The sequence below is a fragment of the Stegostoma tigrinum genome, chromosome 7 (assembly GCF_030684315.1).
Source record: "Stegostoma tigrinum isolate sSteTig4 chromosome 7, sSteTig4.hap1, whole genome shotgun sequence".
Lineage (NCBI taxonomy): Eukaryota > Metazoa > Chordata > Chondrichthyes > Orectolobiformes > Stegostomatidae > Stegostoma > Stegostoma tigrinum.
This window is the reverse complement of record NC_081360.1, coordinates 24,045,835-24,070,718: the sequence shown is the minus strand read 5'-3', so window position 1 is coordinate 24,070,718 and position 24,884 is coordinate 24,045,835. Positions and strand designations below refer to the sequence as shown.

Below are 24,884 nucleotides of genomic sequence, written 5' to 3'. Positions count from 1 at the left end.
TAGGTGCCTATTTATTCACATAAGTTACTTTCTTTCTATTGGATGCATACACCATTCTCTAGTTGTAACCCAACATGCATGAATGAACCGTCTCACTTATAAGTCAAATTTTATCCAACATTCAACCTCCTGACCATTCAACCTCCTGAAATCTGGTTATTTTAAAAATAAAATTCAATTGTGGGATATAGGCTTCGCTGCCTGACTAGCATTTAGTGCCTGACTTTAGTTGCCCTTGACAAGACAGTGGTCAGCTGCATTCTTGAACCCACCACAGTCCATTTACAGTAAGTTGAACCACAATGCCATTAAGGGAAAAAAATTCAGGATTCTGACCCAGCGACAGTGAAGGAATGGCGACATATTTGCAAGTCAGGATGGTGAGTGGTTGGAAGGGGCACTAACAGGTGGTGATGTTCCCACGTGTCTGCTGCCCTTGCCCTTTAAGATGGAAGTGGTCCTGGGTTTGGAAGGTGTTGTCTGAGGATCTTAGGTGAATTCCTGCAGTGCATCTTGTAGATTGCACACACTGTTGCCACTGAGCACGAGTGATGGAGTGAGTGGATGCCTGTTGATGTGGTGCCAATACGCAGGCTATTGTGTCATGGAGGGTGTCAAGCTTCTTGAGTGTTGTTTGGCCTGTACCCATTCAGACAAGAAGGCAATATTTATCACATTCCTGACCTGTGCCTTGTAGATGGTAGGCAGGCTTTGGAGAGTCAGGAATTGAGTTACTTGCTGCTGTATTCCAAACTTCTGGCCTGTTCTTTGAGCCATTGTATCAGTGATAATGGGAACTGCAGATGCTGGAGAATCCAAGATAATAAAATGTGAGGCTGGATGAACACAGCAGGCTCAGCAGCATCTCAGGTGCACAAAAGCTCACGTTTCGGGCCTAGACCGAAGGGTCTAGGCCCGAAACGTCAGCTTTTGTGCTCCTGAGATGCTGCTGAGCCTGCTGTGTTCATCCAGCCTCACATTTTATTATCTTTGAGCCATTGTGTTTATTTTCATCAATGGTAACCCCCAGGAAGTTGATAGTACAGTATTCAATTATGGTAGTACCATTGAAAGCCAAGAGAGATGGTTATATTTTCTCTTATTGGTGATAGCCATTGCCTGGCATTTGAGTGATGCGCATGTTGTTTGCCTCTTGACAGCCCAAGCCTGGACCTTGTTGCATTTGAACATGGACAGTATCTGAGGAGCTGAAAATGGTGCTAAACATTGTTTGCTAATGACTGTACGTTCCCACTTCTGACCTTATGATTAAGGAAAGTCAGTGATGAAGCAACTAACTTACTGAATGACAGATCACAGTCATATTGTAGCATTAATGTGAAAGCTGTCCCGAGATGTCTCATAGATGGAAATAAATGAAAACAGATGCCAAACAAGGAAGCAAATGGTCAGGAAAGGAGATTCCTCTAGGGCACAAGTGGCAGATCACATGCAGTTAAATTTTCTACACAACTTCATTTTGTAATCAAGAGGGTTAAATCTCCCATGAATCAGTGCAAGTGAGCAACACAATGGATGATAAGCAATTGGTCAGTGAAACACCATTCTGCAGGATCACAACATGGAGTGAGGTGGCCAGGGAATTAACCATTTATAAACATAACATATTAACACCCTTGCTCCAATTAACTGCTTTGACCTGCTCTAGATGCTGAAAACCAGAATCACGTTTTGCTGCAATTGTCTAAATTCAACTCGATTGAAAGTAACTGCAGTAAGAGAAGAAACAAACAAAGGCTGGTTTCAAATGGCTGCTGATCAGTGTGGATATAGGTGAGCACCCATAAATCTGAACACAACATAACATTACCAAATGAGCACAAGCAACTGAAACTCAACACCTCAATCTTGGCTATCTTTGGGAGGATGATACTGCTTCAGGTAACTGAACTTTGCAAACAACCCAAGCACAAAGAATTCATCTCATTTAAAATTCCACATGCTTTATGCTATTTCATTCAATACTATTTCCATTGTAATATTCAGACCACACAATACGCACAATGGCCAAATGGGCAAAATGAGTTTAAAATTGTGGATTATTGCAGAGGCAGAAATAAAGAGAGGAGCGAGCAGGAACAGACAAGTTTAGAAAATTATTTGCCAAGAGCAGATCCAAAGCCACTGAACCCTTCGTCAACAGTGGAACCAAGAATAAAGTGCGAGTGAATACACAAAGGCTGAAATCAACTGAACCCCCTCAGAATCTTGCATGCCTCAATGAGATTACCTCGCATTCTTCTAAATTCTAATGAATAAAGATCTACACTGTTTAGCCGTAACTGAGAAGTCAACACCTTTAGCCCAGAAACTAGCTTTGTGATTCTCTTTTGAACTGCCTTCAATGCCAGTACGACGTTTCTTAAATATGGGGGCAAAACTATAGACCAAATTCCAAATGCAGTTTCACCAACACCCTGCATATCTGTAACAAGACTTCTTTATTAAACTCCAACCCCCTTGCAATAAAGTCCTAAACTCCACTTCCCTTCTTAGTTACTTACTGCATCTGCATGCTAACACCCAGATCCCATTGTGCTACTTTTTTCTGGGAGTCTCCCTCTCCCCATCTAGTCTGCCTTTTGATTTTTCCTGCTTTGGCTGCCTTTGGTAACCATGGATGATTTGTCCTTCTCATCGAGTACTCCTTTTCAACACAACAGATTTTTGCTAAGCATTGTGAATTATCTGCTTAAATGTCTGACATTGACATCCCCCTTAGAGTCATCTCCCAGCCCACTTTATGCAACCCTTTCTTCGTACTTCAGTAGATGCCCTTATTTGAGTTTAAGGGCACTTGTTTTAATCCTCTTCCTCAAACTGAGTTTGAAATTCTACCATGTTGAAATTGCTACCCCTCCAGGATTCTCACCTATGAGGTCACTTTTTAGTCCTACCTTATTGGCTTTAAAATCTATTCAGAGATTTGAAAAGGAGGGTTGTGAACTGTTTCGTTCATCCATAGAGAATGCTTAGATAGGTCCAAGGACATCGATGACGAGTGAGGGCAAAAGGCAATGCTACGAACAAATGTTGTTACTTTTACCCTGATGTACAAATTCAAATCATCTACATGTGTTTCAAAATCTGGACTGAGTACTGACCTCCATGGCAATTACTTAACACACTGCTGCACTCAGAGGTACACACATGAATCTTAATATCTTATCAGCCAACTTTCAATCTCGGCTGTCAGAATTCTTGATTATTTACATCAAGCCATGTGTGAAACACAGAAATAAATGTTTTCGAAAAATTCATCCATCCCATTATTATGCATGTAACAATTTCTTCAGAAGAAAAATAGTAAATTATCCAAAAGTAAGTTGCCTTTAACAAATTTATTCTGATCATTCCCATTTAATCTGTAGTTCTAAAACTGCTCACAAAGCTCATCTATGTATTCCTTCGGACTGCCCATAACTGATGTTAGCTATGCTAATCCAGTTTACCCTGTTTTCTGTTCTTATACATCATGGAATACATTCAGTTTTTTAAAGGCAAAATTTCACTTGGACTTCAAGCCATAAACAGAAATTGCTGAATGCCCACGCCTTTTTGCTCATAACAGTGCTACTATTTAATATCAGTTAGACCTGACCATGGCAGCTAATTACAATCTGCATCATGTACTTCTATTGTTTTACAGAATATTCAGTCCAAAAGTTGTACATCACGATGATCAAACAAAACCCCACAGTAATCACCTGAAATTCTAATTTATCAACATTACACATTCTAAGAAAATCAACACGTCATTGTTATTGTCAAAGAGTTCGAAACTGTCAATTAATTTTCTCTAATTCCAATCATATGGAACTCAAATGGATTTCCTCAATTATAGAATGGAAAATAATTATTAACATACAGATAATTGATATTTCAGCTTCTTCACTTCCCAAATACACATGAACATTGCCTGCTATGGAATTAGTGCTCTACTTTGGTTCCAATTTTTTTTATAACAAACATTATTTTTGCTGAGTAAGGCCAATTTTGTGACTCATCTTCTCAAGCAGTATGCGGCAAGAAATCTGTCCTTAGCACACTCAAGAGTCAAATAACTTTACTGGATGAACACAGCAGGCCTCTCTGATGAAGGGTCTAGGACCGAAACGTCAGCTTTTATGCTCCTGAGATGCTGCTGGGCCTGCTGTGTTCATCCAGCCTCACACTTTATTATCTCAGTTTTCAACATTCCCATCAGTGTCAATAGTGTCAGATATTTACCCTAAGTTACAAAATAAATTTCATTGCACAAAATAAAACTTTCTGTTTCATACTCTAAAGACCATTGCTATTGGAGTGGTTAATGATCCTACAACACATTATTTAACTTTGGAGACTCAACAAAAACTAAGATCTTGGGGTTTTGGTTCATTAGGTGACAACTGTTCTTGAAGCTTTTTAAATTCACATCCCTCTCTTGTTTCTTTCATCTTTTCCTTTATTTCTAGGGATAGGAATAGGCTATTTATCATCACAATACTGATCCATCAGTCAATCAGATCATAGCTGGCCCATGACTTAACACCACATATCTGCCTATTCACCATACTGCTGAAGTGCTTCGGGCAATTAAATTTGATCAATCAATTACCACAGTAGAGGACAGCTCCAATCTGCCATAGCACTGAGTTTAGAATTACTTCCTAATTTAACAGCTGACAACTTTGCTTTTAATTTTTAGACAACAGTTCCTATCCCTAGATTCCACAATGGGCAGAAATAGTTATTTGCAATCCATCCTATCTGCTCTTATTAATCCATTGAAAAGTTTGTTGAAATCATAGCTTGGCCTTGCATGTTCTAGAGAACACAACACTGTATAATCTTACCTCATAATTTAACCATTGGTGTCCAGGAATAACTTGAATAGACCAATGCTACTATTTTTACAAGGCCAACATATCAAAAGTGTAGTCTGGTGCACGGAACAGCTTACAGCACTCCAGGTGTGATTTCAGAAAAGCTTTGCTGAATGCTTTTGGAACTCACCTGTAATATTCGCTGTAAAATTGATGGAAGTGCGATAAATCCTGTCATGCTGTTCAGTACTTGTTTTGTCAAGTGCTTCAGAGCTATGAATAGAAGATCAGAGTATAAATTTAACCGACATGAGCCAGGATATTATAAAGAGTGTTGCATATGATTGTGGAATTGAGTGTTAGTTACACCACATCTCTGACATCCAGTTGCTAGAATGAAGGTCTCCTCTCTCGAGGTGCCATGAAAAACTTCAAATGATTGAGGCATTTTGCTCAGAGCAGCAGCAGCTTGTTGGAGAGGAGATTAAATATTTCTTTGTTAATTAATATTTGAGATAGAGTCATCAGTAATACACCATGGAAACAGGACCTTCAGCCCAAGCTGACCATGGTGACCATGGTAAACTAGTTCCAAACTGCCCACATTTGGTCTCTATCTCTTTTAACCCTTCCCATCCATGTAACTATCTAAATACTTTTTTAAATGTTGTTGTACTTGCCTCAACCACTTTCTCTGGCAGCCCATTCTATATATGCACCACTCACTGCATGAAGATGCCGCCTCTCAGGTCCTTCTTCAATCATTCCCCTCTCACCTTAAACCTAAGCCCTCTAGTTTTCAATTCCCCATCCCCGGGGGTAAAGGCTATATGCATTCAACACATCTATGTCCCTCATGATTTTATATACCTCAATAAAGGTCACTCCTCAATCTCTGATGTTCCAAGGAATAAACTCCCATCCAGGCCGACCTCTCCGTATAACTCAGGCCGACTAGTCCTGGCAACATCCTCGCAGATCTTCTTAACACATTTTCCAGTTTAACTATGCACTTCCTCTGTCAGAGTGGCCAAAACCAATACACCAAGTGTGACCTTACCAACGACATACAACTGTAACATAACGTCCCAACTCCTATGTTCATTGCTTTGACCGATGAAGGCCAGCATGCCAAGTGCCATCTTCATCATCCTGTCTACCTTTGACATCACTTTCAACAAACTATGCACTTGTACTGCTTGGTCCTTCTGTTCCAGAACACTCCTCAGGACTTTCCCATTTACCAATCCATGCTGACTATTCCAAATCAGGCCTTGACTACCCAAATGTTGGTTAATCCTGTCCCTGAGTATCCTCACCAATAACTTGCCTAGCACTGATGTCAGGCTCACTGGCCTGTAGTTTCCTGGCGTGTCTTCGCTTTCTTTCTTAAACAATGGGACAACATTTGCCACCCTCCAATCTTCCAGAGCTTCACCAAAGGCTAAAGATGAAGCAAAATTCTCTGCAAGGGCCTCTGCAATTTCTTCCCTAGCCTCCCACAACGTCTGAGGATGGGCTTGATCAGGCCCAGGGGATTTGTCCATGTTAGTGGCGTCTAAACTGCAAACACCTCCTCTCTGGTCATATGTATGCAGTCTAAAACATCGCCACTTGTTTTGCTTATTTCTTTAGTATCCACAGTCCAAAACTTCTCCACTTGTTTCCCTTATTTCCTTAGCATCCATGATTCTCTCCTCAGTAAACAGTGACGAGAAATATTCATTAAAAATCTTCCCCATCTTATGTGGCTGCACACATAGACAACGATGCTGACCCTCACATGGGATTTGTTGCTAAGGCACTTGGGTATATATTGTCAATTTTATTTTTAAAAGACTATAAATTCTGGTACAGATGCATATTAGAGAGGTGATATCTCAAACTGGGATTGAAAATTAAAATTCATTTGAAGATTACACTATAAACTGATCAAAGTGGGACCATTTGGAATAAAGTGCGAGATGTGAACGCATATCATCAACTGCTTGGACACTTGCACTCTGCAGATATAGAGGCCACTTACGATCATAGGTCATCAGGAATCCACAAATGTTATCAGCCCATTCTCACAGAAACCGAGCAAAATTTTAATTTCACCATTTCTGTGGAATCTGATGTTTAACAACAGAAAATAGATACTTTTGATTGTTGTATGGCATGTGGGACATTACAGCATCAGCTAACTGTCTGCATCACACTATTAGATTGCTGAGCTGATTCAAAGTGTGCATGAGGGAACACACGGCCTGATATTGGACAAGTAATTCACAAGGTCGTTTTCTCCTTGAGCTCAGAACATCAATTATCTGCTGCACAACAGAGCTAAGGTCATTAAGAATCCCATCAATATCTGGAATATTAAATGCTTCATTTTTTAATACAGTAGGGGGAATCTAATACTAAGCTGCTGTGTATTACCTTTGTTTTGACCGTAAGAAGCTGTAATCAGAGTGCCGTAATAAACTGTACCCAAGATTAAAATGCTGCTTGTAAGTAAACAAATACTGAATTGTTAAATCCAAAGAAAAATCTTAATTACAAGGTATTAGATGACTCTTTAAATTAATAGCTTGAAGTACAATCTTAAATATCATGACAGGCTGTGCACTGTAGCTGAGTGAAATATCTAATCTCATATCATTTTACATTCACTGGTCAAAAGCCATGGGACAAATCTTAGATGCACAGATTAAATATTGTTCTGGCTGAAAGTATAATTTCCACTAATCTGGTCAGGCCTCACAGGCTTCTTTTAAAATGCCATCATTGTCAGTAAAGTCTTGATGCTTATCTTTCCAAATAGCATTTCAGTCAGACCAAAACCAGAAGGTAAAAAACAGTAAGATTTGAGATTGAGACATACATAAAGCAAATACTGTGGATGCTGGAAATCTGAAACAAACACACAGAATGTTAGCGAAACACAGCAAAACGACTTTTCTTCAGAGCCCTGTAGAAGAAGATTTTGTTGAAGGAGAGTCATCCCGGACTCAAAATGTTAGCTGTCTCTCTTGCTCTCCACTCATGCTGCCAGATCTGCTGAACTTCTCCAGCATTCTTTGCATTTATTACTGGTCCAACTTGTCTGGTACCCTTCAAAATAGAGTTGCAGTTTAACCACACACTGGTTTCCAATTATTATGGTTTATCCCAGGTTTTCCCTTGGCATTAGGTAAATTTGGTGCTCAGACGCCCACAAAAGATCGAGCAGTTATATAATTCTCTTAATTTGCAATCTCAGCTAGTCAGTTTTACATTGCATTCCACTGATTTGTTAGTTTCTATGACACACAATGGAGGGGTGGGCAAAATATGTACACTGAGACAGGCAGTCAGCAAAACCTAGATGAGCAGGCAAGTTAAGGGCCTTCATACAGAAGAAGTCAGATCCACAGCAGACTTGAGTGAGATTTGAGAGATAAAGAATAAGGTGTCTCCAGTTTAACCAGCTGGTCTGTGTAAAGTGAGGTCTTTGATTTTTTGGATACAGTCAGTGTTTTTCTTTATTTACTTTATATGCAACTGTACAGAGCTGATCCGCTTTTGTTACTATATATATGAGATTTTTTATAAATAGAGTATGTTCTTGAAATTAAACAAAAGATGTTTCCAGTCTGTACCTACGTAGGAATGACAGTTAAATAAAGCTAAGGGTCTATTTAGTTAAGGTATGTTTTGGGAGCCCATGCAATGACATCAACATCTGGTAATAAATGGGAAATCCGAGATGCTTCACGTGGTCTGGATCACCATGTTTGAACTCTGGATTTTGGACCTTGAGAGGTGGCTGAGGTGGGGGTGGGCACAATGGTGCATTTGTAAAACTGACAAGCTCGAGGATAGCACATTTCAGGTCCCAGTTACCCAGCAGCTCAAGGACATGTGCGCAGAAAGGGAAGGGGAGACCTTCAGATAGAAGAAGGAGGCAACAATGTGGTGGGGGAATCCCCAGGGTACATCTTACTTGTAAACCATTTTTCAGCTTTGGAAAACAGTCTGAATGACAATTGCTCTGCAGAGGCAAGCCAGAGTCAAGCCATGGTTCTGTGGATGTTCTACCTGTTTCTTTTGGGGAGGTGGGGGGATTATGTTAACACGTTGAGGGACAATAGTGTTAGGGAATTCATTTGTGAAGGGAGTAGAGGGTATGATGGTGGCTGTAGACCTAACTCCAGAACGGTATGTGGCTTTCCAGAAGGTCAAAGATGTCATGAACAGCCGCATGGCATTCTGAAGGGGGATGGTAAACAGAAAGAGATTGTGGTCCAAGTTGGAAACAATGATATAGGAAAGAGGAGGGATTAGGTCATGTGAGCAGACCTGACAGAGTTAAGTAGGAAACTGAGAAGCCAAACTTCAAAGATGGTAATCTCTGGAATACTCCCAATGCTACAAAGTTCTGAATATGGAAATTGAATGATAAAGCAAGTAAATACGTGGTTCAAGAGATGGTGCAGGAGAGAAGGGTCTAGACTCCTCTGGCTTTGGGGCCATTTCTAGGAAGGTGGGACCTGTACAAGTTGGTTACATCTGAACAGGAACAGAATCAATCCCTTCATGTGGAGGTTTGTTACTGCTACTGGCTTAAACTAAATGGGTGAAGAGGCGGGGTGGGCAATGGATCCTTATGAGTTATTCACAGGGAAGAGGGGCCAAGGTGGAGTTATAAGTTAAAACACGAATGAGAGAGTCTGGAAGATAAAGCAAACATATGTTAGTTAAAGAAATTTTCAGCAAGGCTAAATGGAAGCTATTTTAGTACAAGTAGCCTGGGGAATAAGATAGTCGTGTTGCACGCACATGTAGGTACGTGACAGTTTAATATGATAGCTATGATTGGAACTTGGTTGAAGGATAGGCAGGAGTGGTTGTTCAATATTCCTGGATATTAGAAGAAATTAACATAGAAAGAGGAGATAATAGTGGCCTTAGTAGCCTCAAAAGTTGTTAAATCTAAAAGTTCAGATGAGGTGTATTGAAGAGAGGAAAGTTTGGGGCCTGGCATAAGTTTTTAAATCCTCTCATGCCACAGATGAGATGTTCGCATTGTTCCATTATTAGAAAGGGAAAGAAGGGGTATACCAGGAAATTACAGGCCAGTCAAAGTAGCCTCAGCGGGAAACTTATTCGGAAGCATTCTCGGGAACAGGATATATCTGGACTTGGAGCGACATGGATTAAGAAAGAGTAGCTAAGCTAGGTGCAGGATCCTTGGATGATGCAAGTTGGGTACTCATAATGAGAAATAGGGTATGTGTTAAATTTATGTTTCCACTATGGGAGATGTGAAATTAGGGGACACAGGTTACAGAGTAAGAGGACACTCATTTGAAAGTAAGACACGAAAGAATTTCTTTTCACAGAGCAGAAAATGTCTGGAATTCTTCAACTCAGAGCTGTGGAGGCGAGATCACAGATAGCATTTGAACAGGAGATTGAGGCATTTTAAAAATATTGGGAAGTAGAGATCGATGAGGAACTGGTTCAAAAGAAGAACTGAGGCTTGGAGGAGATCTGTCTGTCCCATTTAGCACGGTGATGGTGTCACACAACACAATGCAGGGTGTTCTCAATGTGAAGGCAGGACTTCAACTCCACAAGGATTGTGCGGTGGTCACTGTACTGCAACTGTCATGGACAGAGGCATCTGCGGCCAGTAGATCAGTAAGGGTGAGGTCAATTATGTTTTTCCCTCTTCTCGGTTCCCTCACCATCTGCTGCAGACCCAGTCAAGTAGTTATGTCCGTTAGGAACTAGCCAGCTCTATCAGTAGCGCTGCTGTCAAGCCACTTTTGGTGGGGTAAATTAAAATTGCCCACCCAGAGTACATTTTGCTCCCTCGCCACCCTCATTGCTTCCTTCAAGTGTTGTTTAACATGCAGGAGTACCGATTCCTCAGCTGAGATATGATCGTACCTTACAATCAGCAGGAGATTTCCTTGCCCATGTTTAATCTGAAACCATGAGACTGGGTGGCACAGTGGCTCAGTGGTTAGCATTGCAGCCTCACAGCACCAGGGACCTGGGGTCAATTCCACCCCCAGGTGGCTGTGCGTGGCGTTTGTACATTCTCCCCGTGTCTGTGTGGGGTTCCTCCGGGTGCTCCGGTTTCCTCCTACAGTCCAAAGATGTGCAGGCTCGGCAGATTAGCCATGGGAAATGCAAGATCACATGGATTGTGTAGGAGGGTGGGATGCTCTTCAGAGGGTCAGTGTGAACTCGATGGGCTGAATGGCTTGCCTGCACCCTGCAGGGATTCTATGATTCATGGGGTCAGTGTTGAGGACTCTCAGGGCAACTCCCTCCCAACTGTACACCACAGTGCCATCACCACTGCTGGGTCTGTCCTGCTGGTGGGACAGGACATATTCAGAGATGCTGATGGTGGTGTCTAGGACATGATAACTTATGTTTCTGTGAATATGACAATGCCAGGCTGTTGCCTGATTAGTGTGCAAGACACCTCTCCCAATGTGGACACAAGACCCCAGATGTTAGTAAGAAGGACTTTGCAGGGTCAATGGTTTCCTGATAATCAGGAGATTCTCAATCCATCTGCCATGATAGGGTGTAAACCCATTTTCCCAGCACATTTTCTTAGTTTCTGGATTAAATTCTAGTAATTGTATTACTAGGCCATTGCTTTCCCCCTGGTAATTTAATTGAAATTTGGCATTCCAATGAATCATTAAGATTGACCATCAGCACCTCTTCACCCTACATTGTCATTTAGATGATAGCAATCTAATTTCTTCACTTCTCTTCCTGGTTTACCAGAGAGAAAAAGAAATCACCTTGTCACATGACTAGAGCCTGTGCACGTTAACTATTTGACTTCTGACTTCAGTTGTTGCCTTAACATCCTAAAGATAGAAGCTCCGGGTCTCAGTAGATGGAAGGCTTTCTCATAATAACAGTATTGCAAAGCATAAAATATTTCTCTACTTACATGCCAAGGCATGGTTGGATGATCCGACTTTCAACAGTTTCTTAGTGGACATAACAGCCTCAAGCAATGGAAACCATAATGCCTGAAAGAGAAAAAAATAAACAAAGAACCGTTCTTATTCTTGTGTCCCGGATTTGTCTTTTGTTCTCAGGATGAGGGTGTCATTGCCTAGGGAAGGATGTATTGCCTCTCCCTAAGTGTCCAGAGGGCAGTTAAGAGTCAACCACATTGCTGTGGGTCTGGAGTCACGTGTAGTCCAGACCAGGTAAGGGTGTCAGTCTCCTTCCTAATGGATATTAGTGAACCAGATAAGTTCTTCTAACAATCAGCAATGAATTCATGATCATCATTAGACTGTTAATTCCATTTTTTTTTAATTGGATCCAAGTTCCACAATCTGTCATGGTGAAATTCCAACTTGGATCTCCAGAACATTACCTGGGTCTCTGGATTAACGGTCCAGAGACAATAAAAACAGGCTATCATCTCCTCAGAGATAATGGGAACTGCAGATGCTGGAGATTCCAAGATAATAAGATGTGAGGCTGGATGAACACAGCAGGCCAAGCAGCATCTCAGGAGCACAAGAGCTGACGTTTCGGGCCTAGACCCTTCATCAGAGAGGGGGATGGGGGGAGGGAACTGGAATAAATAGGGAGAAAGGGGGAGGCGGACCGAAGATGGAGAGTAAAGAAGATAGGTGGAGAAAGTGTAGGTGGGGAGGTAGGGAGGGGATAGGTCAGTCCAGGGAAGACGGACAGGTCAAGGAGGTGGGATGAGGTTAGTAGGTAGCTGGGGGTGCGGCTTGGGGTGGGAGGAAGGGATGGGTGAGAGGAAGAACCGGTTAGGGAGGCAGAGACAGGTTGGACTGGTTTTGGGATGCAGTGGGTCGGGGGGAAGAGCTGGGCTGGTTGTGTGGTGCAGTGGGGGGAGGGGATGAACTGGGCTGGTTTAGGGATGCAGTGGGGGAAGGGGAGATTTTGAAACTGGTGAAGTCCACATTGATACCATATGGCTGCAGGGTTCCCAGGCGGAATATGAGTTGCTGTTCCTGCAACCTTCGGGTGGCATCACGGAGGCTTGGGGACCGCTTTGCAGAACACCTCCGCTCAGTTCGCAACAAACAATTGCACCTCCCAGTCGCAAACCATTTCCACTCCCCCTCCCATTCTCTTGATGACATGTCCACCATGGGCCTCCTGCACTGCCACAATGATGCCACCCGAAGGTTGCAGGAACAGCAACTCATATTCCGCCTGGGAACCCTGCAGCCATATGGTATCAATGTGGACTTCACCAGTTTCAAAATCTCCCCTTCCCCCACTGCATCCCTAAACCAGCCCAGTTCATCCCCTCCCCCCACTGCACCACACAACCAGCCCAGCTCTTCCCCCCCGACCCACTGCATCCCAAAACCAGTCCAACCTGTCTCTGCCTCCCTAACCGGTTCTTCCTCTCACCCATCCCTTCCTCCCACCCCAAGCCGCACCCCCAGCTACCTACTAACCTCATCCCACCTCCTTGACCAGTCCGTCTTCCCTGGACTGACCTATCCCCTCCCTACCTCCCCACCTACACTTTCTCCACCTATCTTTACTCTCCATCTTCGGTCCGCCTCCCCCTCTCTCCCTATTTATTCCAGTTCCCTCCCCCCATCCCCCTCTCTGATGAAGGGTCTAGGCCCGAAACGTCAGCTTTTGTGCTCCTGAGATGCTGCTTGGCCTGCTGTGTTCATCCAGCCTCACATCTTACTATCATCTCCTCAGATGTACAAACATCCAACGTATGTGATTGCAGTTGTAAGTACAATCACATGTACAGGAGTAATTTTAAAGATCCTACTAAAAAACAAGTCATTGCACATATAATGGGCTATTTTATTTTGCCCTGCATTGTACATATCGACTTGAGTTCAGACTCAAGAATGGAAGCCATTTGCAACCTGGGGACTGCCTGTACATTATAGCATACAGGTAGGACTTCTGTGATGAATCAGTTTCTAAGTCTCAGGTCCCATTCACAGAATTTTGCCAAGTTGATCTCAGCTGAGTCAACAGTAAAAATATAACAGTTAACCTCAATGCTCTTCTCAACTGCAGAAAAGGAAACCTGCTTTGACCTAAACTCCCAAAACCATCTGGCATTTCCTAGAAGGAAGTTGAAGTGTATTGAAGTCGTCTGTCTGCTCAGTAATGATAACCACAGCATCCTCAGCTCACTGACCAGACTCACAAATAAAGAACGCTCACGTCAATGGGTACGAGAGGCAATCGACATTTTGGGGTGAGTAGCTTAGAATGAATGTCAAATTCCAGGACAGAAAGCAAGAAGGTGAATAACTGAAACAAAATCTGAAGCATGCATAAGGTAACTATCTAATAAAAATCTCTTTCGAAAGACAGTGCAACTATATAAGCAAGATTCATGAAAACCATTATTACAAAAACACATTTGTGTTAGCTTTATCATACATTATCCAATTACTGACTGAGAAAGTAAGTGCTCAAAGTTTGAGACCTTTTCTCTGCTTACGTTTAATATTCCAGTCAGCACATTGCATAGGACTGTATATTTCAGCTCCACTGAATTATCATTTTTCTCCTCATTGAATTTAAAGGAATACGCATACTAGTATGTTCTTTCGATAATTGCACTGTCAATTTCATTTACTATTACAGTGATTAAAGGACAAAGAACACTGAATGCTGTTAGCCACAAAATCACTTCCATTGTGGTCACGGCAACTTATTCAATTCAAAAAATGAATAAAATGGCCATAGTTTCCAGAACTCGCAAATTACTGAAAAAAAGTGCATTTCTGGTTACGAAGCTATTTACACACAAATATATTAATCAACATAAAGCCTGTGGTTAAAGAGATACATTTATGGGGAATGTGTGTGTTCATCAAAATCATTGTATGCCAATGCTGGCACAATAGAATGCATCTCTGCTTTGGTAGCACTTTTAAGCATAGTTATATACTTCTCATTCTGAAACATTTAAGATCAAACTCAGAAGATGGCTCCACTCCACAAAGAATTAGCATGATGCTTTCCTTAAATTATGCACCAGATGTACAACATAAACTGTCCTGCTCTTAAGTTTTGATTTTTCTTCCAGTTATCCTACATGCCACACAATTGGAGTTTACAGTGTGCCATAAAAAAGAAATGACAGCTGAAGCGACTTTGGTCATCGGTCACATAACGGACTGCACTCAAGCAGTGGAAACTGGTCACTTATCCATACATACTGTCTAAATTTTGCTAACCCCAACTTCCACAACTAAATAGAGGAAAATAGCAAAATATAGCTGTTTTACAGATTAATGACATGAACATAAGAGCTGGGAGCAGGAGAAGGCCATCTGGCCCCTCAAGCCTGCCCCGCCATTTAAAAAGATCATGGCTGATCTTTGAGACACAGCTCCACTTACCCATTCACTCACCATAACCCTTAATTCCTTTACCTTTCAAAAATTTATCCAGCCTTGCCTTAAAAACATTCAGTGAGGTAGCTTCAACCACTTCACTAGGCAGGGAATTCCACAGATTCACAACCCTTTGGGTGAAGAAGTGCCTCCTGACCTGGTTCAACATCTGCTTCCCTTTATTTTGAGGCAATGCCCTCCTAGTTTCACCTGCTAGCGGAAACAACCTCCCTGCCTCCACTTTATCTATTCCCTTCATAATCTTATATGTTTCTCTTAGATCTCCCCTCATTTTTCTGAATTCCAACGAATATAATCCCAGCCTACTCAGCCTCTCCTCATAATCCAACCCTCTCAACTCTGGAATCAACTGAGTGAATCTCCTCTGCACCCCCTCCAGAGCTAGTATATCTCTTCTCAAGTAAGGAGACCAAGACTGCACACAGTACTCCAGATGTGGCCTCACCAGGACCCTATACAGCTGCAACATAGCCTCCCTGTTTTTAAACTCCATAACATCAACTAATTCTCCTTGCAGATGTTTCCTGGCTTATTGTGCATTTTCAGCATTGTGTTGTTGGTTCAGATTTTCCTCATCCAGGAAATTTTACGTCCATATTAGAGCTTTACGGATCATCATTCAATAGAAGCTAGAGAATTAAACCAATTATTTGATTAATGAGAACAATATTACACATGCTAGGAATGATGCATTGGTAGAAGTGCAGGAAAAAAAAAACAAACTGCAAAACTAACTTTTAGGAAGCTTTGTATTCTCTTGATAGAAACAGGTATTACTTAGTCATGCATTTATCCTGGCATTCATGTTACTACTGATATTATCGCTGTTGCTTTACAACTGAATAAAACTGTCAAATGTGCTAAGGCATAAACATTAAAACATCAAATTAAATTGAGGTAAGCAAGCTGAATAATTAGGTGAGCAACACCAAAATAACAAAGGGGAGAAGCACTAAAAATGGGATGAGGTTGGTGGACTGGGAATGAATTGCACATCTCAAACCTCAGATCTAAAAGAAATTCTCTAGCTTTCTGTTCCAGAATGCTTACATTCAACTTTACACACAAATTGCAGGTCTGAATCACTGAAAGCTCTCTGTTTCTATCTACCTTGCTCTATCTCTTCAGAAATTCAAATCCAACCTGTCAGATCATTTGATGATCTTGGCCATGCTAGACAACAACCAGTCATAACTACTTCTTATTACTTTGCCTCCCCAACATGCTTCCCCCAGATGCATTGCACAGCACTAGTTGCTGACAGGGAAATAGTTCACAGCTGAAGCTATCATTTTTTCATTTGCTGGGATACAGCTACCAGGCATCTTAAATGGAAGGAGAAAAGCAAAAAAAAGGAAGCTCCGTTGAAGTCTGAAAACTGCATTCAAAGAAGGTACTATACATACACATAGGAAACTTTCATCACTCACCTCCCGCTGCTGTTGGTTGAGACTGTGCGAATTGCGCTGACATAATGCAATTGTCTCTTCTAAAGCAGATTCTGCAGCTTGCGCCATTTCTTCATTTTCCTCTCCTGCAGAGTTTCACATGAAAAAAGGAGAATACAGTGCAACACTCTACTGTGGCTTTGCACATCAGAAAGCTAAGAAAGAGCAACAATGCAGTTTGCCAGACTTATGAGCCATTTTTATAGCACGGCAGTTTGGAAAGGAGGGGTAGGAGCAGAATGTCAGGCCCATGGACTACAAGAGCTTGGGCTGGAAGTGACTGTCAGTGTTTTCCTTAGGACCAAAGAAGCATCCCTCCTGCAGCCACTCAAAGGCAGGCCAAATGAAAGATCACCGTGGGCTATATAATACATACACTGTGTTTACCCATGATTTGGAGACACTGCCACTTCATTTCTGTCAGCTGCGAGGCCTGAAAACTCAATCATATTAATTCAGCAAATCTCTCAAATTAATGTCAAGTCTCCTCAATCGAACTATCATGCATGTACACAGATACCCACTTCACAACTAATTTACAACCACACCAAATGTCAATGAAAAGTTATTGTTTCGTCAAAGTTCATCTATATCGTTGACTTTGGTGAAGGTATCCGTTGAACAATGCACCTCACAGTGGCACTCAGTCTGTGATTTGCAGGCTCTGACACCATGATAGCATAAGCCTCAAAGCCTGAGAACTTTGTTGTGTTGACCATTCTTCCTAGTTTGAGGACTTCACCTCAGCTTGTCTGTGGCTTATTTATTCATTAAGTTTTGAAGGACTCAAAATTGGTTCAAAATTCGAGATTTGTTCATGGGTTTAAGAGGCAAAGTCAGCACAGAGTAAATAAGCCAAACTGAATAGATTAAAAACAAAGTCAAATAACTAGGGTGATAGAATTGAACCAAACTTGCATATATACTGACACGGAAAAATGTTAGGTTTCAACTGGAGTCTTTCCTCTGTTGGTTACTACAAACAAGACAGCATTTGCAAGTCAATGGAATCACCAACATTTACTTCAGCAGTTTGCCTTTACAGAGCCACCTAGAATACAGCTTTTCTAGCCTTACAACCCACATCTCTGCTGCATTTCTAACACTGTCCTTTGCATGAGAAAAAGTCATAGATACAAATTAGTGTCAAACAAAATTGAACATATTCATCTCTGCTATCCTTTCTGCATTCATCATAAACCATGATGCCTAGATTGAAAGATGACATCCATAAAAAGAATTTGAACTTCACTCTCAAAATATTTCCAACCAGTTTTACGAATTAACAACATTTATAGAAATTAACTAGTATGTCAATGATTAATAGCTTAACTAACTCAACCTGAAAATATATGATCAGTGGACTAATACAAAATGCAGTGAGCAGATGTTTCGGTTTTACTCTTAAGTAAAAAATATTTGCATTTTGCAACGCATTCTAATTATTTACACACTGAACATCCAGAATATGAAATCTTTTTTCTTGTTTCCTGATTGTTTACCACTACATCATGAATTATGATAACATGTTTTATTTGTACTATTCACAATTTGGGCCTAGTCATTGTAGTGATTTTTCAACAAATCAATTATCTCAAGATTCAGGAAACAATAGTTTTCATTCTTGTGCTATGCCAATGAATAAATGGCATCGTTCTCCTTTTTTTGGAACCTTGAATCTGTGTCAGTCAAACAAATAGCTGCTGTTTAAAATCTGAATGTGGATTATTGGAAAGGTCTGTGTCGGAGGTACATTTAGTAAACAGTAAATTAATAAAACAATGCAATAAAGCTTTAGCAGAAAAGAGTCCTGAGTAGGAGTTTGTTTATGAAAACATGTTAAAATAAATTAAAAAATTTCAGAGGGCAAGGAAATGGTTTACCTCGCACAATCTACCTCTACTGGTATAAATATTTAAACAAAGGAACTATCAAAGTATTATTTAAACTACATCAAATTTGTGACTGATTCAATGTGCTGTCTAAAGGTCTGCAAAACCATACCTCAGCCTCAGGCTGGGGCAAATCCAATTACAATGACCACTGCAAGGACAAACAATATGCAATCATCAGACTCATATCTGTATAGCTTAGAGCAAATTGGATATTGACAGAGTCTCAGCCAATTACAGTGCTACTACCTGCACAGAACTGATATTAAAACCACAGCTAGAGAGAATAGGTGCTGTTAAGTTGTATAAATGCAGCACGAGATATTTTATGATGCACCATATCCAAGCAAAGTGAACTCTACACTTATGCTCTCATCTGTTGGAAGCTAATCTCCAAAATTGCTGGATTCTATTTTTCTCAACTCACAGCAGTAAACAATAAAGCTTGATGCTGCGCTTTTTCTCTTGAAGGATTTTTCAGCTATCTTTCTAGACAATGGATTTATTTTCAAATGTATAGGCATAGTACCACAATCACAGTTCTGTTCAAGGTTTGTAAATGTTGCATCAAAGAAAAAAGAATGTTCAGTACAGGCTTGGCATCCTAAACATCAGTAAAGTAGAACATGAATGCAGGAACTTGTGTGTACATTTTAGCATTTGTCATTTTTGCATTAAAAACCTTCTCCGTAATCTTCTTTAATCTCATGATCATGCATCAATTTGAATGGACTAAGCACAGCAGATTAATGTGGAGAATCTCTGGTACCAAAGTGTACAGAATCTAATCCGTTGTCCCAATCCTGGAGGTGTGTGTGACAGAAGCCTCAATCATTGATTCGAGAGTCTGGCAGTATGTCACCTGAATTCCCTGGGTTTGTGGATAATAGGCAAAAGACTCCAATTCTTCCATTCCAAGATTGATTGTTACAAATTGAAAAAGCTTCGATCTGGAGGAACGTATAGATGGTCTGATTAGCAAGTTTGCAGATGACACCACGATTGGTGGAGTAGCAGACAGCCAAGGGGACTGTCGGAGAATGCAGGAGAATATAGGTAGATTTGGAGTAGGGCAGAGAAATGGTAGATAGAATTCAATCCAGGAAAATGCAAGGTGATGCATTTTGGAAGATCTAATTCAAGAGTGAACTATATGGTAAATGGAAAAGCCCTGGGGGAAAATTGATGCACAGAGAGATCTGGGTGCTCAGGTCCATTGTACCCTGAAGGTGGTAACGCAGATTGATAGAGTGGTCAAGAAGGCATATGGCATGCTTTCATTCATCGGACGGGATATTGAGTACAAGAGTTGGCAGATCATGTTACAGTTCTATAGGACTTTGGTTCGATGACATTTGGAATACTGCGTACAGTTATGATCGCCACATTACCAAAATGATGTGGGTGCTTTGGAGAGGGTGCAGAGGAGGTACACCAGGATGTTGCCTGGTATGGAGGGCACTAGCTATGAAGAGAGGTGGAGTAGATTAGTATTATTTACATTAAAAAGACAAAGGTTGAGGGGGTCCTGATTGAGGCCTACGAAATCATGAGAGGTATAGACAGAAGCTATGGATAGCAAGAAGCTTTTTCCCAGAGTGGAGGACTAATTACTAGAGGTCGTGATTTCAAGGGGAAAAGCTTAAGGGAGATATGCATGGAAAGTTTTTTACACAGAGGGTGGTGGGTGCCTGGAACGCATTGCCAGCGGAGGTGGTAGAAGTAGGCATGATGGCGTCATCTAAGATGTATCTAGACAGGTACATGAACGCGCAGGGAGCATAGGGTTATAGATCCTTGGAAAATAGGCGACAGGTTCAGATAGACTATCTGGATCGGCGCATGCTTGGAGGGTTGAAAGGCCTGTTCCTGTGCTGTAATTTTCTTTCAGAGATAGTAGGAACTGCAGATGCTGGAGAATCTGAGATAACAAAGTGTACAGCTGGATGAACACAGCAGGCTAAGCAGCATCAGAGGAGCAGAAAGGCTGAAGAAGGGTCACGGCCCTAGATGTCAGCCTTCCTGCTCCTCTGATACAGCTTGACCTGCTGTGTTCATCCAGCTCTACACCTTGCTTTCGGTAATTTTCTTTGTTCTTTGTTTTCTTTGTTTTTACACATGAAGTGTGAATCCTGATCTGATTGTACTTCAACTGGTAGATCATAACAAGTAAAACACTGAATGAGGAATCTAATCTTGCTCTGCGTGATGTAGGCTACGGCAACATGAATAGTGGAAGTCAAAAGGATTATCTTTCCTTTTGTGAAACCCCTTTATATTTCTCATCTACCTTATTCACCTCTGCTGCACTCACATCACTCTGGTCTCATAATTGTAGTTAAAGCTACAATTTGGTCACGGCATTTTCTTTGTCAGGTCCTTTCTCCGATTCACTCTTATGTACACCACAAAATTTCCCTCACAGCCCTTGAGCATTCAGAACAAAAGCGCCCCCTTCATTACACTAGAAACACTTCGGCCTCGATTTTCATCTCCACCCTCAGCACCATTTTTTTTCCTGGTCTGAAGCAGAGCTCATGGCACAGTCACAGCTGTCCCTTCTTTACTCTGGCTACAATCATTGAATGTCAACAGTGTGAAGCTAGCCATTCAGCCCACCAAGTCTGCATCAAACCTCCAAAAAGCATCCCAACCAGTCCCACCCACTCTTTCCGCAGTGACAAGGCCCTAAACTTGACTTGGAACCGTGTGTTAATAATCAGGCCATACTGTTCCACATGTTATCATGAACTGTATAAACATATTAAATTCCATTGAGACCATTAAAATGATAAATTGACCTGACTGACTGCTATTCAGGGCAAAATCAATTCATATCAGATTCTTTGGGAACAGGGAAGTAGTTCTATATATTCCAGCACTTTACTTCAACCAGGAGCATTGATTAGAAGGATTTATGCAACTTAAACTGTACCCTTTCAAAAATCCCACACGCACTCAATAATGAGTAAGACACGGTTTGACACATAAGTTATTAAGGAAAAAATAGATAAACAGGATGATAAAAAATTCCAAAGGTCAAAAGTCTAAACTATTAAGGTAGAAATTAATTTTCCTCCCAGTCCTGTTGATTTTGTAATGATGAAATGCTGTTGTTAGTGTTGTTCGATTTGATGGGTGATTAGTTGAGCTTGCATCTTTTCTTACATGAATGACTGATTTATTTTAAGCTTTCTTAGGTTTTCTGTTGTCTTCCCCATGTGGAGAAAAAAGGATACGTAGAAACAGAAGAGAAGGAGAGAGACAGTAAGAGACAGAGAGAGAGAGAGAGAGAGAGAGAGAGAGAGAGAGAGAGAGAGAGAGAGAGAGAGAGCGAGAGAGAGAGAGATGCTTTCCATCTGTAGGATTTTTCACTCTCGGCTGCCCTACAGCTTTTTAACATCCTGCAACTGAGGCCAGCTGAGCTACTGTCATCTATGACTAGTTTTAATTCTTCTTTGCATATAGTTAATGGGATTCAAAATATTACCTGCTGGCAAGTAGAAGCCCAAATAGTTCATAAACGTCAGAATGGTCAAACACAACAATGATCCCTCAGAGGCTCATTACAAAAGTCTGAATTTCCTTTAAGTTTTAAACATCGATGTGAAAGAGTCATAAAGTCATACAGCATGGAAACAGACCTTTCGGCCCAATCAGTCCATGCCAAACATAACCCCAAACTAAACTAGTTCCACCTGCCTGCTCCTTGCCCATATCCTTCTAAGTGTTTCCTATTCATACATCTATCCAAATGTCTTTTAAATATTGTAATTGTACCTGCATCAACCACTTCATCAGGAAGTTCATTCCAGATGTGAACCACCCTCTGTGTAAAAAATTTGCTTTATGTCTTTTCTAAATCTCTATCCTTTCGCTTTAAAAATGTGCCCCTTAGTCTTGAAATGTTCTTAGAGAAAAGACAACTACCACCAGCTCTACTTACAGCTCTCATTATTTTATAAACTTTCACCAGGTCACTTCTCAACCTCCTACGCTCCAGTGAAAGAAGTCCCAGCCAATCCAGCCATTTCTTGGAACTCGAAAATTCCATACCTGGCAACATCCTGCAAAATCTCTTCCGAACCATCTCCAGCTTGATAATATCATTCCCAAAACTGGGCAACCAGAACAGGACATAGTATTCCCGAGAAGGCCTTACCAATGATCTGTACAACCACAATATAACGTCCCAACTCGTATATTCAGAGGACTGAGCTATGAAAGCAAGCATGCTAAATGTCTTTTTAACCATCGTGTCTATATATATGATCCAGAGATATTTGAATAGCCAAGAGAATATTTGAATGAAAACTAAATAGGTTTGATACCCAATGAATACTTGCAATAGGGCAAGAAATGGGCCTTACAGTTGGACATTAAAAGAGGGTCTAATCAGAAAGACAGGAATGTAATTATCTAAAAGCACAACTTTCATTTTAACCCAAACTCTTTCAAGGAAGTGTGACATGTTTGGTTAACTTTGATTTGGTTATTTATAGTTCCAACAAGTTTAATAAGCTCAGCATTGATGACAAATTGGTAATAAACATCGGAGTTAAAAACAGACTAGCCTTGACTATAAATATTTGGAAATCTTAAAACTGCCAACAAAATACCACCATATTAAAAACAGTTAAATTTTTGCTTACTTGCATCTTCAGTAAACAACGACAGCTTGTGTTTCAAGATCTGGAGAAACAGAAAATGTCTGATTACTTGCAAACATTGATTACAATACTGTGCAGCAGCTGAAAGATAATATTTCATTGAACTCTAAGAAGAAAGTAAAAGCTCCCAGCTTGATTAGACAGGCTCTTGAAAATAGTTTTTTTTTTAAAATGTGTGCACTAAAAGCAAACTCATTTCAAGAGACTAAAGTACTCTTACACACTACCCTGAATCAAAAGGTGGCTTTTGTCACATTGCAAGTGAATTATCCAGGGACGTTTGACAATTATTGCCCTCTGCAAAGCAAGAAGGCACAATCAAAAGTCATTCATTCCTTCCATTTTTCTTTACATCTTGATTTACTAGTTCTTGACTGAATTACCTTACAAATTACGTTTTTACAGCAATTTAAATGTAGAAAAACATCCTAAAGGCACAATGGTAAATCTATCACATAAAAAAAGTCAAACATTTGGTCAAAGGATTGAATTGTAAAAAAAATTTTAAGGAGAGGAGGTGAAAAGATTCTATAGTGTGAGCTGTAAACAGCTGAAGACTTGGCTACCACTGGTTTGGTAATATGAGTGGGTAATATGACAAAAGACAAGGACTCGATGAAGACAGACAGAAGACATTGTTTGTTTAAAAGGTTACATGAATATATAGGCGTGTGAGTGAGTGACCGAGGACGAGTGGATGGATGTTAGGAACAGTTGGATGGGCAAGCAAGTGGGTTTCTGGGGTTAGGTGAGCAGGTGGATAAGTGAATGTCTAGGGGTGGGTGAGGGAATAACCACATAGTTGTCAAAGGAGGAGGAAGGGTGTCAGATTCCTGATGGATTGGAACTAGTTCTGGAGCAGGAGGGACCTGAACAAACTGGGACTGATATTCTCCTAAGGAGATTTACTGCATTTGATAAACAGACAATTGATTGGGTACGTAGCATCTCAGGAGCACAAAAGCTGACGTTTCGGGCCTATACCCTTCATCAGAGAGCTGATGAAGGGTCTAGGCCCGAAACGTCAGCTTTTGTGCTCCTGAGATGCTGCTTGGCCTGCTGTGTTCATCCAGCCTCACATTTTATTATCTTGGAATTCTCCAGCATCTGCAGTTCCCATAATCTCTCAATTGATTGGGTATGGTCAGGATGGATGTGGGAATAGGAAGTCTTGTTTGATGAAAAGTTTTATCAGATATTACAAAATTGATAAAGGGGAGTCTAAAGACACAGCAATAAAACAGAAACTGCTGGTGAAACTCAGCATGTCTGGGAGTATCTGTGATGAGTGAAACATAGTTCACACTTTAGTCTGATATGACTTTTCTTCTTACAGCATACTGAGATCTTCAGTAGGGTGTTGACAAGGCTCCCCACAGGATGCTGATTATTAAAATTGTGGCATATGTGATGGAAGGCAACAAACTGACATTGATCAAGGTTTAGATAACAGGCAGAGAAAAGAAAATTTGCACATTTTGGCACTTGAATAGGGATAACAGTGTTGAGAATGTCTTGAGAAGAGTTTAATTGAATTAAGTAGTTTGAGGGACTAGTTGGTGTGGCAAAGTCCAAAGTAATTTCTGGCTGTAAGTCAATTACCTTCCAACAGGCTGCCTGCTAGCCTGAGATAAGCAGT

General features: G+C 40.9%; 1 protein-coding gene across 3 annotated transcripts in view; it reads right to left on the bottom strand.

Moving 5' to 3' along the window:
- Positions 1 to 24,884, bottom strand: part of vps8 (VPS8 subunit of CORVET complex) — a 537,289-nt gene that overhangs the window by 296,815 nt on the left and 215,590 nt on the right. For all 3 annotated transcript variants that reach the window (XM_048534818.2, XM_059647115.1, XM_048534821.2), the window contains 4 exons: positions 23,228 to 23,267; positions 16,666 to 16,769; positions 11,782 to 11,863; positions 5,020 to 5,102 (listed from right to left, as the gene is read on the bottom strand). In XM_048534818.2, coding sequence (XP_048390775.1) covers positions 5,020 to 5,102; positions 11,782 to 11,863; positions 16,666 to 16,769; positions 23,228 to 23,267 — 309 coding nt within the window. The remainder of the gene's footprint in view (positions 1 to 5,019; positions 5,103 to 11,781; positions 11,864 to 16,665; positions 16,770 to 23,227; positions 23,268 to 24,884) is intronic.